General features: G+C 36.7%; 3 protein-coding genes across 3 annotated transcripts; 2 read left to right on the plus strand and 1 right to left on the minus strand.

Moving 5' to 3' along the window:
* Window positions 1–4,701: 4,701 nt before the first annotated feature.
* Window positions 4,702–6,061, minus strand: LOC106292468 (ribosomal RNA-processing protein 17-like). Its single transcript, XM_013728062.1, has 4 exons — window positions 5,871–6,061; window positions 5,679–5,784; window positions 5,354–5,465; window positions 4,702–5,112 (listed from the first exon to the last, which is right to left on the minus strand). The coding sequence occupies exons 1-4, from the start codon at window positions 5,990–5,992 to the stop codon at window positions 4,853–4,855; spliced, it is 600 nt and encodes a 199-aa protein (XP_013583516.1). The 5' UTR covers window positions 5,993–6,061; the 3' UTR covers window positions 4,702–4,852.
* A 250-nt stretch (window positions 6,062–6,311) lies between these two features.
* LOC106292462 (syntaxin-125-like) lies at window positions 6,312–7,481 on the plus strand. Its single transcript, XM_013728057.1, has 2 exons — window positions 6,312–6,915; window positions 6,987–7,481. Exons 1-2 carry the CDS (start codon window positions 6,452–6,454, stop codon window positions 7,417–7,419), a joined length of 897 nt encoding a protein of 298 aa, XP_013583511.1. The 5' UTR covers window positions 6,312–6,451; the 3' UTR covers window positions 7,420–7,481.
* A 2,561-nt stretch (window positions 7,482–10,042) lies between these two features.
* On the plus strand, window positions 10,043–11,674 carry LOC106292469 (F-box protein At1g61340-like). The gene is made up of 4 exons (XM_013728063.1): window positions 10,043–10,093; window positions 10,544–10,761; window positions 11,036–11,110; window positions 11,197–11,674. The coding sequence occupies exons 2-4, from the start codon at window positions 10,573–10,575 to the stop codon at window positions 11,374–11,376; spliced, it is 444 nt and encodes a 147-aa protein (XP_013583517.1). The 5' UTR covers window positions 10,043–10,093; window positions 10,544–10,572; the 3' UTR covers window positions 11,377–11,674.
* The last annotated feature ends 635 nt before the right edge of the window (window positions 11,675–12,309 follow it).

Here is a 12,309-nt window from a genome sequence, read left to right on the forward strand (position 1 = left end):
AACCTGCTTTTGAGTTCGACTGGATTGCCGGACGGAGGAAAGGAGATATCGTCGTTGATTTAGCGGATAGAGAGAGAATTGGGAGAGCCGCCGGATGATTTCTCCTTCGAACTCGTCTTTCCCCTACAAACACGAAGCATGCAATGAGAGATTGACTTTCAAATCTTAAAAACGGAGGACGGAGAACGAGGGCATACCTGTTCTAGCTTCGAATCGGCGGAGATCCTTCGGATTACACAAAGGAGAAGTGTCGATTGACCGAATATATATCAGCGTTTCGATTCGCCGGAGATATATCGATTTCGTCGAAATCGCCGTCGAGAGGAAGAGAGAGATGGAAACCAGAGACACCACGCGAGAAAAAAATGATTTTACCCTACCTCTTCGCTTTACCTACCACACCATGACACGTGCTCCTTAAGGACGATGTCGAAAACTTCTTAATTAGCCTACGTCCCTCTTCTTTTTCGTTATTATTGATTTATTTTAAATCAATTTTACACTAAGGACGTATGTAAGATACGTCGATAATGTTGGTCTTAGGCTATTGTTCTATAAATACCGTTGGATCTAAAGAAAAGGAAGATGGACGGGTGGGATTGAATAAGGCCATGGGACAAGTTAGGTGACATCCTTTGTAAGACGTGGCCTTCTACATATTTTGTTTGCGTACGTGCAGCTAGTGGATAAAAGAAAGAGATGTCAAACGTGTCGGTTCTGCAATCTCTAAATTAAAATGTTGTAATACGAAAATAAACTAAACACAGTAATTCTCCAAGTCTTCCCCTCCTGACTACTTTTTGTTGGTAACGAACTTAAAATGGCCTTGTATTTAATTGGCTTCCCCTTAGGTCTCACTCCCGATGCGACATCCATTTGCAACGAGCCAACGAGACGTGATTGTATGTATGCCTCTTGTGTAGCTTTATCTTTCTTTTTTCTTGTTGTGTGTAGCGACTTAGTAAACAAGATATATAATTGTGTGATACAAACTAAGACACATCCATTAAGACGTTTTTGTTAGGGTTACTGGCTGTGAGGCGCCGACCCAGTTTCCCTTACCGCCGGTTCGTCTTCAGTTCGCTTCTCTCAACCAAACTGGTCCTATCCGAATTATTTTCTTAACTTAGGATTTTTATCCAGTTTTTTTCTATGAGGTTCGGTTCAGTTCTTCAAGTTCATTAAATCTATCCAGCATCCTAACAAATTACTAAGACTAACAATATAATAAACATGTACCTCACTGTCTCGGTGCTAGTTGTCCGCCAGTCCATCCATACTCTTCATCCTAGTTGTCTTCATCCTTTTCCATTCATTCTTATCCAGTCAGCTCGATCAGATAATTAACCGAATCCCCTTGTTACTTAGTCACTCAGCCAACCATCCCCACATGACCATGAACAAAGAGAGACAGCTTGGTTTCCAACCAGCCATCCAGAACAGACAGTACGCCAGCTTTGCTAGCGTTCCAGAACCAGTCAGTGATCACGCCTTGACCAGTCAGTACATACTCGGCTCTACAGCCCTCGATCCCGTCAGTACACCTCACGGCCATCCTGCTCTCAAACCATCTAGTCCCAGTAACACGCTCCCTTGAGTCGTGTACATCAGTACACTATCCAATCCAGCCAATACTCCTCCAGCCGTTCCTCTTCAGTATGCCTCCAGTACGGTACACATCCAATTAGTACGATCAGTCGGATACTATCCTATCGTATCGTCCATACCCGGATCCTCCTTAAAACTCAGTACCCTTTCTTTACTTCCATTCACAGCACGGTCCGACAGCATAACCATCGCATCCAGACACATACTCGCGTTCCCATGTGCTACCACGATCCCATACTCAGTATCCATGATCAGATGTATGCATCCGACCCTTTCCACAGATCATCAGAACGGACCGATAGCGTAAGCCATCGCATCTAGAACACACCCTCGCTCCAATGTGCGTTCAGAACCACCCACAGACGCACCAAGCCCACCATTCAGTTCCTCAACCGCCTGTCTACCCGTCAATCCTACTCGATCCAGTACACAGTATGCGTTAATGATCGATAAGACCGCAGACTGCACCAACTACCGTTGTCGTTCGCTCCGCCTCGATCCCATGCAGTAATAACCGCCGATCAACCGCCTATCAGTCTTGATCTGTCGAGAACTCGCATCAGAACCAGACATGAACCAGAACATCATTACGACCACAATCTCCTAGACGAATAAGACTTCCGGCCATCTCTCTTCAGGTTCCGATCTAATCTCTCCCTCTCGGCATTTCTCTCTTTTTCTCTCCCTTTCTCTGTGTTTTTTGTCCTGACTCGTGTAGAAACGAGATCCCCTTTCTGTTCCGCCGGATTTTTCATTAAAAGGGAGTTTGGGCGGTTACTTCTCGGCCTTAACTGTCCATAACCGTCCCATAACTGCTTCCGCGCCCCAAACCCATCAGTAACCGCTCTCGGACAGTTTCTTATCAGTCCGTAACTGTCTTTGACGGTTTCCCAGTAACTCCCAGCAGTTCCAACTGCTCTTTAACTGCCTTAGCGGTTCCAGAACTCAACTGTTCATAAACCGTCCCAGTCAGTTAAGCAGTCCAGTAACCACCTGGAACCGTCGTGTAACTGTTCTGGTAACTACTTTGTAACCGTTTCAGTAATTGATTCAGCCATTCTCCTTAGCTAATCAGTTCATGTTCAGCTCAGTATCTGTTCCCGTCAGAACGTATACCAGTCAGTCCAAACATTGACTAACTGATCTCAGATGACAAGTCCAGCTGCCTCGTCTGAATCGTTCCGGCTTAGTCCAACAAGCTTGACTGCTATGTTCGGACAGACAATATCGTCTTAACCTAACCAGTACTATCCAGATGACCTGTCCAACATGTCTGTCCCATCTGATCAGTCTGGTCTTGGACTGTTCCAGTCCAGACTGCGGGATGGGGATGCTACACTGGTCCCGTATACCACTTACATTACTGATCACAAGTGACAACCACAAATTTGATTCAACGTTTCAATTTTATTCCTGGTCCATACTTTCATTTTCTTGGTCCATACTTTCACTATAACATATTATTTTCTTAAAATAAGATTGCGCTTACAGGCATGCATGGATTTTAACTTCAGTATATACTATATACAAGTAATTGCTAATAATAGTATTTTGTTCTAAATCCAAATTCAAAACAAAAGTAATAATCGATATTCTGAACATTCATGGGAAACAAAATAACGAAAGTGGTTGGTGATTTTGTGGATTTTTGTTACTAAAATGCTCCATTTTGGACTCTATCGCTAGGCCTGGGCATTTTAACCTGGACCCGAAGACCCGAACCGAAACCGATCCAAAAATATCCGATCTGGAATCGAACCGAAAATTTACAAGTATTTTTTGGGTCTAAATTTCTTTTACCTGAAAAAACTGGAACCGAAAAGAACCGACCCGAATAGACCCAGACCCGAAAGGAATCGACCCGAATAGACCCAACCCGATAAGAACCGATTTGTACCCGACTTAAAAACATGTATATCCAAAACTATGATTTTTTGTGTTCTATTGTATATATATTATTTTATGATTTAGTTGAAATATCTTTTGTTAACAACAATTTTTATTATTTTTTAACATTTTATAAGTAATATGAAGATTTAAAATGTAAAATTTAGAGTTTAAAAATATTTTATTTTAATTATTAATAGTTTCATTTAAGTTATTTTGTAAAATTTTATATATATATAACAAATATCGACTAAATATGATGGAGTTGTATATGTCATGTCCTTTTCAGATCCTAAATACCTGAACCCGATCTGGATCCAATATAGACCCGAAAAATTACGCGTATTTTATGGGTATTTTAATTATAGACCCGAACCGACCCGGACCCAAGAAGAACCGACCCAAACCCGAACCAAAAATTTTAAGTACCTATTAAGACCAAATTTTTAGGATCCGAAGGACCCAGCCCCGAAAGGAACCGTCCCGAACCCGACCCGAAGACCCGAACGCCCATGCCTATCTATCACACTACGGATAAAATGAATAAAAGATCTACAACTTTAAATAAATGATAAATCAAAGGCGTTTTCTCAGCAATAATTATTGGATCAGACAATTTCAATTTTTTGTGAAAGGATGAAACAATTTCATAATGTAAAACATTTCCTTAAGAAGTGGCCAAGGTCAAGTTTCAGTTCTCAAAGGTTTCAGTTCACGGAAAGCTGACCTGACGGGGTTTAAAAGATCTTTGAATAATGTTTTAACATTTCTATATGAATAATACAAAACAAAAACAACATAAAATGTTACTCTCCTTGAGTATTTAATAAAGATTTGTTATAAACACTGCAACTTGTGATGCCTAATAAGTCACTAAATCAGTTAGCCTCCGATCGCAGCAATTAACCTTCAACGGTTAGTGGTTACCATTCAAACCAAAATGTATAGTGAGAGTTTCTGACAAGACTCTTGAAACATTACGAATTTGATTAATAAATGTGCTTATTAATACTGTAATACATGTTTCAACATTATCCCATTGTTTCAACCTTCAGCGGTTAGTGGCTACCATTCAAACCAAAATGTACAGAGAGTTTCTGATATAAATACTGAAAGATCCAAACGCTTCGCTATCAAAGGACACAGCAGAAATTTCTATAGCTTTCCTCTTTGCTTCTTCTCTCTCTTTGCTTTGTAGACATAATCTGATTGATAAATATTCTTGTTACTAAAAGAAAAACATTATCTGATTGTTACAGATAATTTCAACCGTATCAACGCTTGAGAATTTTCATAATCAGAAGCTCCAGAAAACACTGAATTTTCAAAAGAAACAACACAAATCCCTCTTTAACTACTACCGCGTACTCTTGATCCCTCTTGCTTGTTTCTTCTTATCCCTTTTCTTCATAGTTTTGGTGCTAGACTTGTGTCTCCGGTTCTGCTTAGCGGGTTTGGACTTCCTCAAAGGCGCCGGCTGTGATGTGGAAGCTTTGGCAGTAGAACCAGATTCTGTTGATTGGGTCTTTTCCCTGCGAACAGGCTCATCCTCTTCACGAGATATCTCGCTTGTTGTCACAGTAACTTTCAGCTCCCCTGTATCATACATTGTCGTTCCTTTCACCAACAAAGAAACACAACAAACATTAGAACATGGCCAGGGCCCAGGCGTAGCAAAATATAAATCAAACTAAAGACAAAGCATTCAATGAAGAAAAAAACACACTCAATACATCAACTTCTCGATTCCAATCAATAAATCAATTCCCAGGTTACGGAGACAAACTATCATCTCTTCCACAAACAAAAAGTTAAATGTCTTCATATAGAAAAACTAAAGTGACTATGAAGAATTTACCAGAAGTTAAAGCATCAGGCTCTGCCTCTTTATTCTCTGCATCCTCCTCCTCAGCTTCTCCCTCTTCAGTTTCCTCAGCATTACCAGCGACCATCATCTCTTCCAATTTCCTCTGCAAAGCTCAGATACAATATTTCAGAAACGATCTTAGGCCAATAGAAGCTCAGGAGAGTAAGTAAACTCTAAGCAAAAATAAAAACACAAACTTTAAGCAAAATAAAAACTTTTCATCAAAATGATTCAGAACAAAGTCCATGTTACAACCTAATCTATAACGCACGGATGATGAATGATACAAAAACCAGTACGAAAGCTTAATCCTCACCTTCTTACGAGCCTCGATACGTTTCCGCCTAAAAGACTCCTCCTGCTGCTTCTGAGCTTCCTTTCTCCTTTTCTTCTTCCTCTTGTGAAACCCAGTCACAAAATCCCTAATTTCGCGAACAAACAGCGATTAGAGGATGCCAAGATTGAGTAGTATATGACTCCGAATCAGATTATCGCGATTGAAACATACTTGAGATCTTTCTCATCGAAAGAGACGGTGACGCTTTTGTTCTTTAGAGCTCTCTTCCCGATATGCCTACCTCTCGTCGGCGGAGCCAGTGCCCCAGCCGCACCGTCATCGTCAACGTTCATCGCGAGATACTTCGTCGGATCGGAGACGAAGGCGATTCGAGTAAACTAAATTAGGGTTTTAGGGTTTTATTCAAACCAAAAGAGGTCTTGGAAGGAGAAGAAGAGATGAGAGTTTTAATTGGGCTTTAGGTTCGGCCCATTAAAGGGATATTAGCGTCTTTTACCAATAGCTGAGAACAAAGTTATGCCATTAGCTAATTTTAGATAATTACCAAAACTGCTTGCGACTCTCATTCTAACGTTAACAAAATAAACCTCCCAACAAAACTTACACTTTTCTTTTCTTTTTCCACTCATAAAACTAAAATAATAATAAAAGATCATCGTATCTTCCTCGTATTCAAAAAGAAGATGTCTTTGTCTATTGCTTTTGAACAAAACCACTGAATAAAAAGACAAGAATTTGTACATAATTAAACAAAAACTAGAGGAAAGATCATACAAAATTAGAGTCAAAAGATGAATGACTTATTCTCAAATTCATTCAAGAGGAACCAGGCTCAAATGAGCGATGTCGAGGCAGGTCAAGAAACGATGAACCTGGACAAATTCTTCGAGGACGTCGAGAATGTGAAGGATGACATGAAAGGAGTGGAGACTCTTTATAAGAAGCTTCAAGACTCGAACGAAGAATGCCAGACGGTGCACAACGCCAAGAAGGTGAAGGAGCTACGAGCTAAGATGGATGCTGACGTAGGTCAGGTCCTTAAGAGGGTCAAAATCATCAAGCAGAAGCTCGAAGCCCTAGAGAAAGCAAACGCTAATAGCCGTAATGTCCCCGGTTGTGGACCCGGTTCGTCTACGGATAGGACTCGGTCTTCTGTGGTTAGCGGTCTCGGGAAGAAGCTCAAGGACTTGATGGATAGTTTCCAGAGTCTACGTGCGCGAATGAACGATGAGTATAAGGAAACCGTAGAGCGCAGGTCTTTCCCTTTTAGGTTTCTTGTCTCGCAAGGTATTGCTCTGTTTGTGACTTTTGTTGGAATTGGCGCAGGTATTTCACAATAACAGGAGAAAAAGCGGACGAGCAAACAATTGATAACTTGATTGCAAGCGGTGAGAGTGAAAATTTTCTCCAAAAAGCGATTCAAGAGCAAGGAAGAGGTGAGATCATGGACACAATATCTGAGATCCAGGAAAGACATGATGCAGTGAAGGAGATTGAGAAGAATCTACTGGAGCTGCACCAAGTTTTCTTGGACATGGCGGCTCTAGTGGAAGCACAAGGGCAACAGCTGAACAATATAGAGAGCCATGTGGCAAAGGCTAGCTCGTTTGTGAGAAGAGGGACTGATCAGCTCCAAGATGCAAGGGAGTACCAAAAGAGCTCGAGGAAATGGACTTGTTACGCCATCATTCTCTTCATCGTTGTCTTTATCCTTCTTCTTATTCCTGCTATGCCCCATATTATGCTCATGTTGAAATGAATTTTCTAGAGTTTGATTCCCACATTCATCTATTCGCCTATGCCTTCTTCTTGTTTTTTTCTTTCTTTAAGGGGGTAGTTAGAGTATATATGATGAAACCACGGAAAGGGATTTGTAGAACAATTTTTTTTTTGAAACATGGGATCGTTATTATCTCCATATCTTTAGTGGTGGATGTGACAATAACATGTATGTTGATTTGTTATAGTCTTATAGAGAAACATATGCATTGTATCTTCGGTAGTTTTCTTTTTGTCATCTCCACTACATTGTCTTAAAAGAGTTTTAGCCGTTGTAATTTTGACCTCAACACATAACAAAAAGTGAATAGTTTGGAAATTATAGTGAAGAAAACTACAAAATTTAGGGTATATGTACATGCAAATCGATGAAGTCTTAGTTTATCGTATGTATAGGGAATGTGTATGCAACATAGAATAAGATCTCAGACTTTGCATCTTAGTAAAATAGCAAGTCGTGAATATTCTTTTAACTCTTCATAGATTGAAGTATTTACATCTTAAGCTTTTACTCTACATATTGGATACACATCACTTATACGATACTTGATACTTTATTGAATGAGTAGCTAGCGTACAATATATATAGGTACAACAAGAGAATATGTAGAAGAATATTCACATAGGAGATAAGCTAGACTAGAGTATGTACTTATCCTAGCTACTTTATACTTATCGTATAAGTGATGAATATCCAGTACTATGTAGGCTTGATTGGTAGAATAGATGATAAAGCAGTAGCAGTAACTTACCCTGTGCATAAGGCACATTTGCACATGATCCCAAAAAAAAAAAAAAAAAATTTAATTAGAATTTAAGGTTCAATTTTGTAGAATTAGGGCTTTTTTTTTGCAAATTACTTTTATTGCTTCTGAAAATTAGAACTTGCACAAGGTCCACTCAAAAATTAAGCCGGGACTGGCTGCAGAAACTGTATGTTTTTGCTAAAATGCTTAATAGGATAATTGGTATAGCAGTATGAACATACTATTTAAAATTATTATAAAAATTATTATATAATATATTTATTCTTAATGAATATATTATAATATATATAAATATATTAACATATAAAATTAATTTATTTTATTTAATAATTATGATTATATCAAAAAATATTATTTTAAAATAAATTTATAATTAAATATCTATTTTTAAAAATAATGTTTCACAATTAAAAATTATATAACTTAAATTATATAAATTAAATTATATTTTAAATATGAAGTACTGTTTTAAAAAATATTTTTATTGTAAATTAATTTTATAAATCAAAATTTTAGTTTTTGGATATAAATGCTTTAATAATATAAATATTTTATTTTAATTATATTTTAGAGAACATAACCGTTGAGTAAATGCTTTTCTAAATATTTTTCTAACAATTATTAATTGGATAATGTAGAACATAATGTCTATCAATCAATGCGCATTGGGTTCTTTTAAGACAGCGAAGGCAACGAAATTATCACTCATTATTCTTTCTTTGTGGTACAAATCATTATACTTTTTTGTCCTTGTAATGGATGGTCTATCTCGGCAACTGCGCAGTGCTTTTTTGGTGGGAGCTTTTGGTTATGACACAAATATTCTTTAGTCTATGCTCTCATGCTTTGTGACCAATGTACTTAGAGCATCATTATCGCACGAACTTTTAATGGGTTTCTTATTTTATTTTTTTTTCTTTTCGTTTTTATCTGACCAAAAAAAAATTAAAAAAAAATCAATCACAGACCGTCACGTGTCAGTGAGGCCCGCGAACAGTTAAAAAAACCCACCAAAAACGTCTCTTATTTGGCAACTTGGACATACGGTATTTGGCGACTTGAACAAACAATAGTCTTCCCCCCCTCTCCACATAAGAAACGCGCGATGCACATGCTTTTGCTGTCTTCAAAACGGAAAAGACTTGTCCCTAAATGGCATCTTTCCTTTTTATAAGTTCTGTCAGATCACATACTTTCAGATAAACTGAAACAAACATTTTATTTCTTAAGCTTAAATAGACAATCTTTTGTTAAAGAAAAAGTTCTGAGATATTCTTAAGTTAAATATTTGGGACCTAGCTTCTCTTCTACCTCCAAAGCTAAAAGAAGAAAGTTTCTCAACCTCAAACTAAAAATTCTTGAAAAGAGGCATATATATTTGGATTGTTTGATATCTTCCTATGAATATCGGCTACAATGACTCCAGTATGTAATTTACAGTACCACAAAGTAAAAATAATAATTATGAAATTCAGTGTAATATAGTGCCCCAAAAAGTTTGAATGTTATAAGGAGTTAAATGGCTCAATAGTTCTCTCTCGAAATTTATGACGTACCAGGTACTTTGTTCACCAAACTTCAATATTCCTATCTTTTAAGAAAGCCTCTTTTGAATATAATTTAAAATTTACATGAGTTGGGAAAAATACAATTATAGCAAGATTTAACAAAATAAAACAAAGGTCAGTGATAAGAATTTAATAGACAACGCACGTGGTTGGAGAGAACCAGAGAAAACAATGTCAGAATGTTTTCTACGTTCATAGAATCCGAGGAAGCCACCGAATGAACGTAGTAAACAAAGAAACATGTCACCACGTTACAGCATACACCATTCCCATGCTGGTTTTTCTGTGAATTATTGCTTGCCACATAACATCAGTGAAAGTTAATATTTTTTGTCTTGTGTTCTATTTTTTAATCACGAATCATATTATTATTTTTCACGATTATGTTTACTATGAAAATAAGGTACAGAATATTTTTTTTTTCAAATCAAAGAATGATAAATAAGCTTTGTGTTGATTTTAGTTCTGCTACACAATAAACAAATATCTCACGTATAGTGGTGAAAAATAGAAGTGAAAATCGCACATGTTTTTCAGATTTTTTGTTTTGTGCAACAGCTTTCAGATATTTTAGGAAGTAGATAACTACAGTTTAACTGAAGTTTTGAAATTATTTTTCTTCTAAATACTTCTTGTTCCTATATTCACTTCATATGTTTTCTTTATTCCCCCAACATCCATTGTTTTCTCTCTACTTTCCCCCTGTTCTTGGGTCCATTGGTTACTACATTTGAAACATTATACTTTATTACATGTTTTCCTGATACAGGAACGTGGGATTTTGATAATAATAGCGACATGACGTTGAGGAAGAAGGGATTAGGTGCCGTGAAATCATCATCAAACACAAATCGAAAAGTAGTTGGTGATGGAGGATTAGGGTTAGGGTTAGACTGTGATAAGTATAAGAAAGGATTTGGGAGGAAGAGGGTTTTGATTCCCATTGGCAAGAACCGAGAGCTTGAAGCTCTTCCTCAAGACATCCTGGTTTGTCTTCTTTTAAACCAATCTCACAAACTCGTTTTAATAGGTTTTCTATTATATGTGGGTTCTTTGGATTAGTTGTTTTTAGTGTTCTTGTTCTGATGATTACTCACATAGAGATAAATCTTGAATTATTTATTGTCTCTAGGGACAGAGTCAATACTGAAAATGGAAAATCTTCAGTTTCCCCTGTGAAATGCTTCTACTTTTGGCCAGAGAAAAAAAAATTATTGGGTGAGACTGAGATTAGTGAAAATTTTCATTGGATTATTTGCAGATAAGAGTTATATGTGGAGTGGAGCATGGAGATTTAAAGCAGTTGTTTAATGTGTCAAAGACTATACGTGAAGCTGTAAGTAGATGGCATCATTTGCTAGAGACTCTTTTGAAATCTGGCGACTGAACAATGTGATTCTGATAATTTGTTTATTCATGCAGACATTGATTGCGAAGAAATCCCATTTTGAATACATAACACCAAGGAAAACTCTGTTTTTCCGGGACGAGCTTGATCATTTGGGAGATGAGACCGAAGTTCCATTGAAGAAAAAATGCCGCCTTTCCAGGATATCCTGCGAAAAGAAAGCTTCTAAAATCTCAGTAGCTCTTTTCAAATGAATATCTGACCACTTGGATTTGAGGATCAGGTCTTTTCCCCTTTCTTGTTGTGGGAAACCTAATGAAAATATTGGACACCACGTGCAATCACACGATCCAGTTTCTTCCAGAGCTTTAGTTGAAGAACTGGTTGAAGTTAAACTTCTTTAGTTTTCTTCTTAGGAGCTTTGTTTGGTCGGTCTGTAAATTGTTGTTAGATAGAGAGATGATAGTCTTTTGAAATGCTTGCTTGGCACATAAAGTGCAATTTTTGTTCTACTAACCAATTTTTGAAACCTAATTGTTTGTTCTACTAACCAGTTTTCGTAGAAGATGAAATCTATTTTTTGTACAACATAATTTAAAATTTTAATTTATCAAAATTTTCAACCCAAAAAAATATCAATTTGTATATATGGATATTTCATTAGCTGCTTCAAATTTTTATAATTTTTGAGTTATAAAACTATTTATTTCATTAAATTTTAAAAATAAAGTGGATAAAAAGGAAAAAAATAACAAAAAATATTATATTAAAAAGACAATTGACTGGTGACCATCTGAAGAACACTATAAACAAATAAAAAATGAATAAAAAGGAATAAAAATAAAGGAATAAGTGAGAATGATTGTTCTTCTTTAAAAATAATGAAGAATAATTTTGCTTTGTTATTCTCAACGAAAAAAATGATAAAGAATAAAAAGGAAAATTAATTCTTTATGAATAGTGTATTTTTATAGGAATCATAAAGAATTGAATGTTCCTTCTGGTTCTTTTGGTCACCACCAATCACACGCTAAGCTGAATTTTCATTCCTTTTCGGCAAATTTCCCTATTATATATCAGTTCATTTCATAGAGGATAAGTTAAACCTATTGTGTTTCAAACAAAAAAAAAAGAAAGTTAAACCTCCTATTAGAATTTGGGCCTAGGCCTTGTTTTTTCGTAAATAT

The sequence above is a fragment of the Brassica oleracea genome, chromosome C5, assembly GCF_000695525.1.
Source record: "Brassica oleracea var. oleracea cultivar TO1000 chromosome C5, BOL, whole genome shotgun sequence".
Taxonomy (NCBI): domain Eukaryota; kingdom Viridiplantae; phylum Streptophyta; class Magnoliopsida; order Brassicales; family Brassicaceae; genus Brassica; species Brassica oleracea.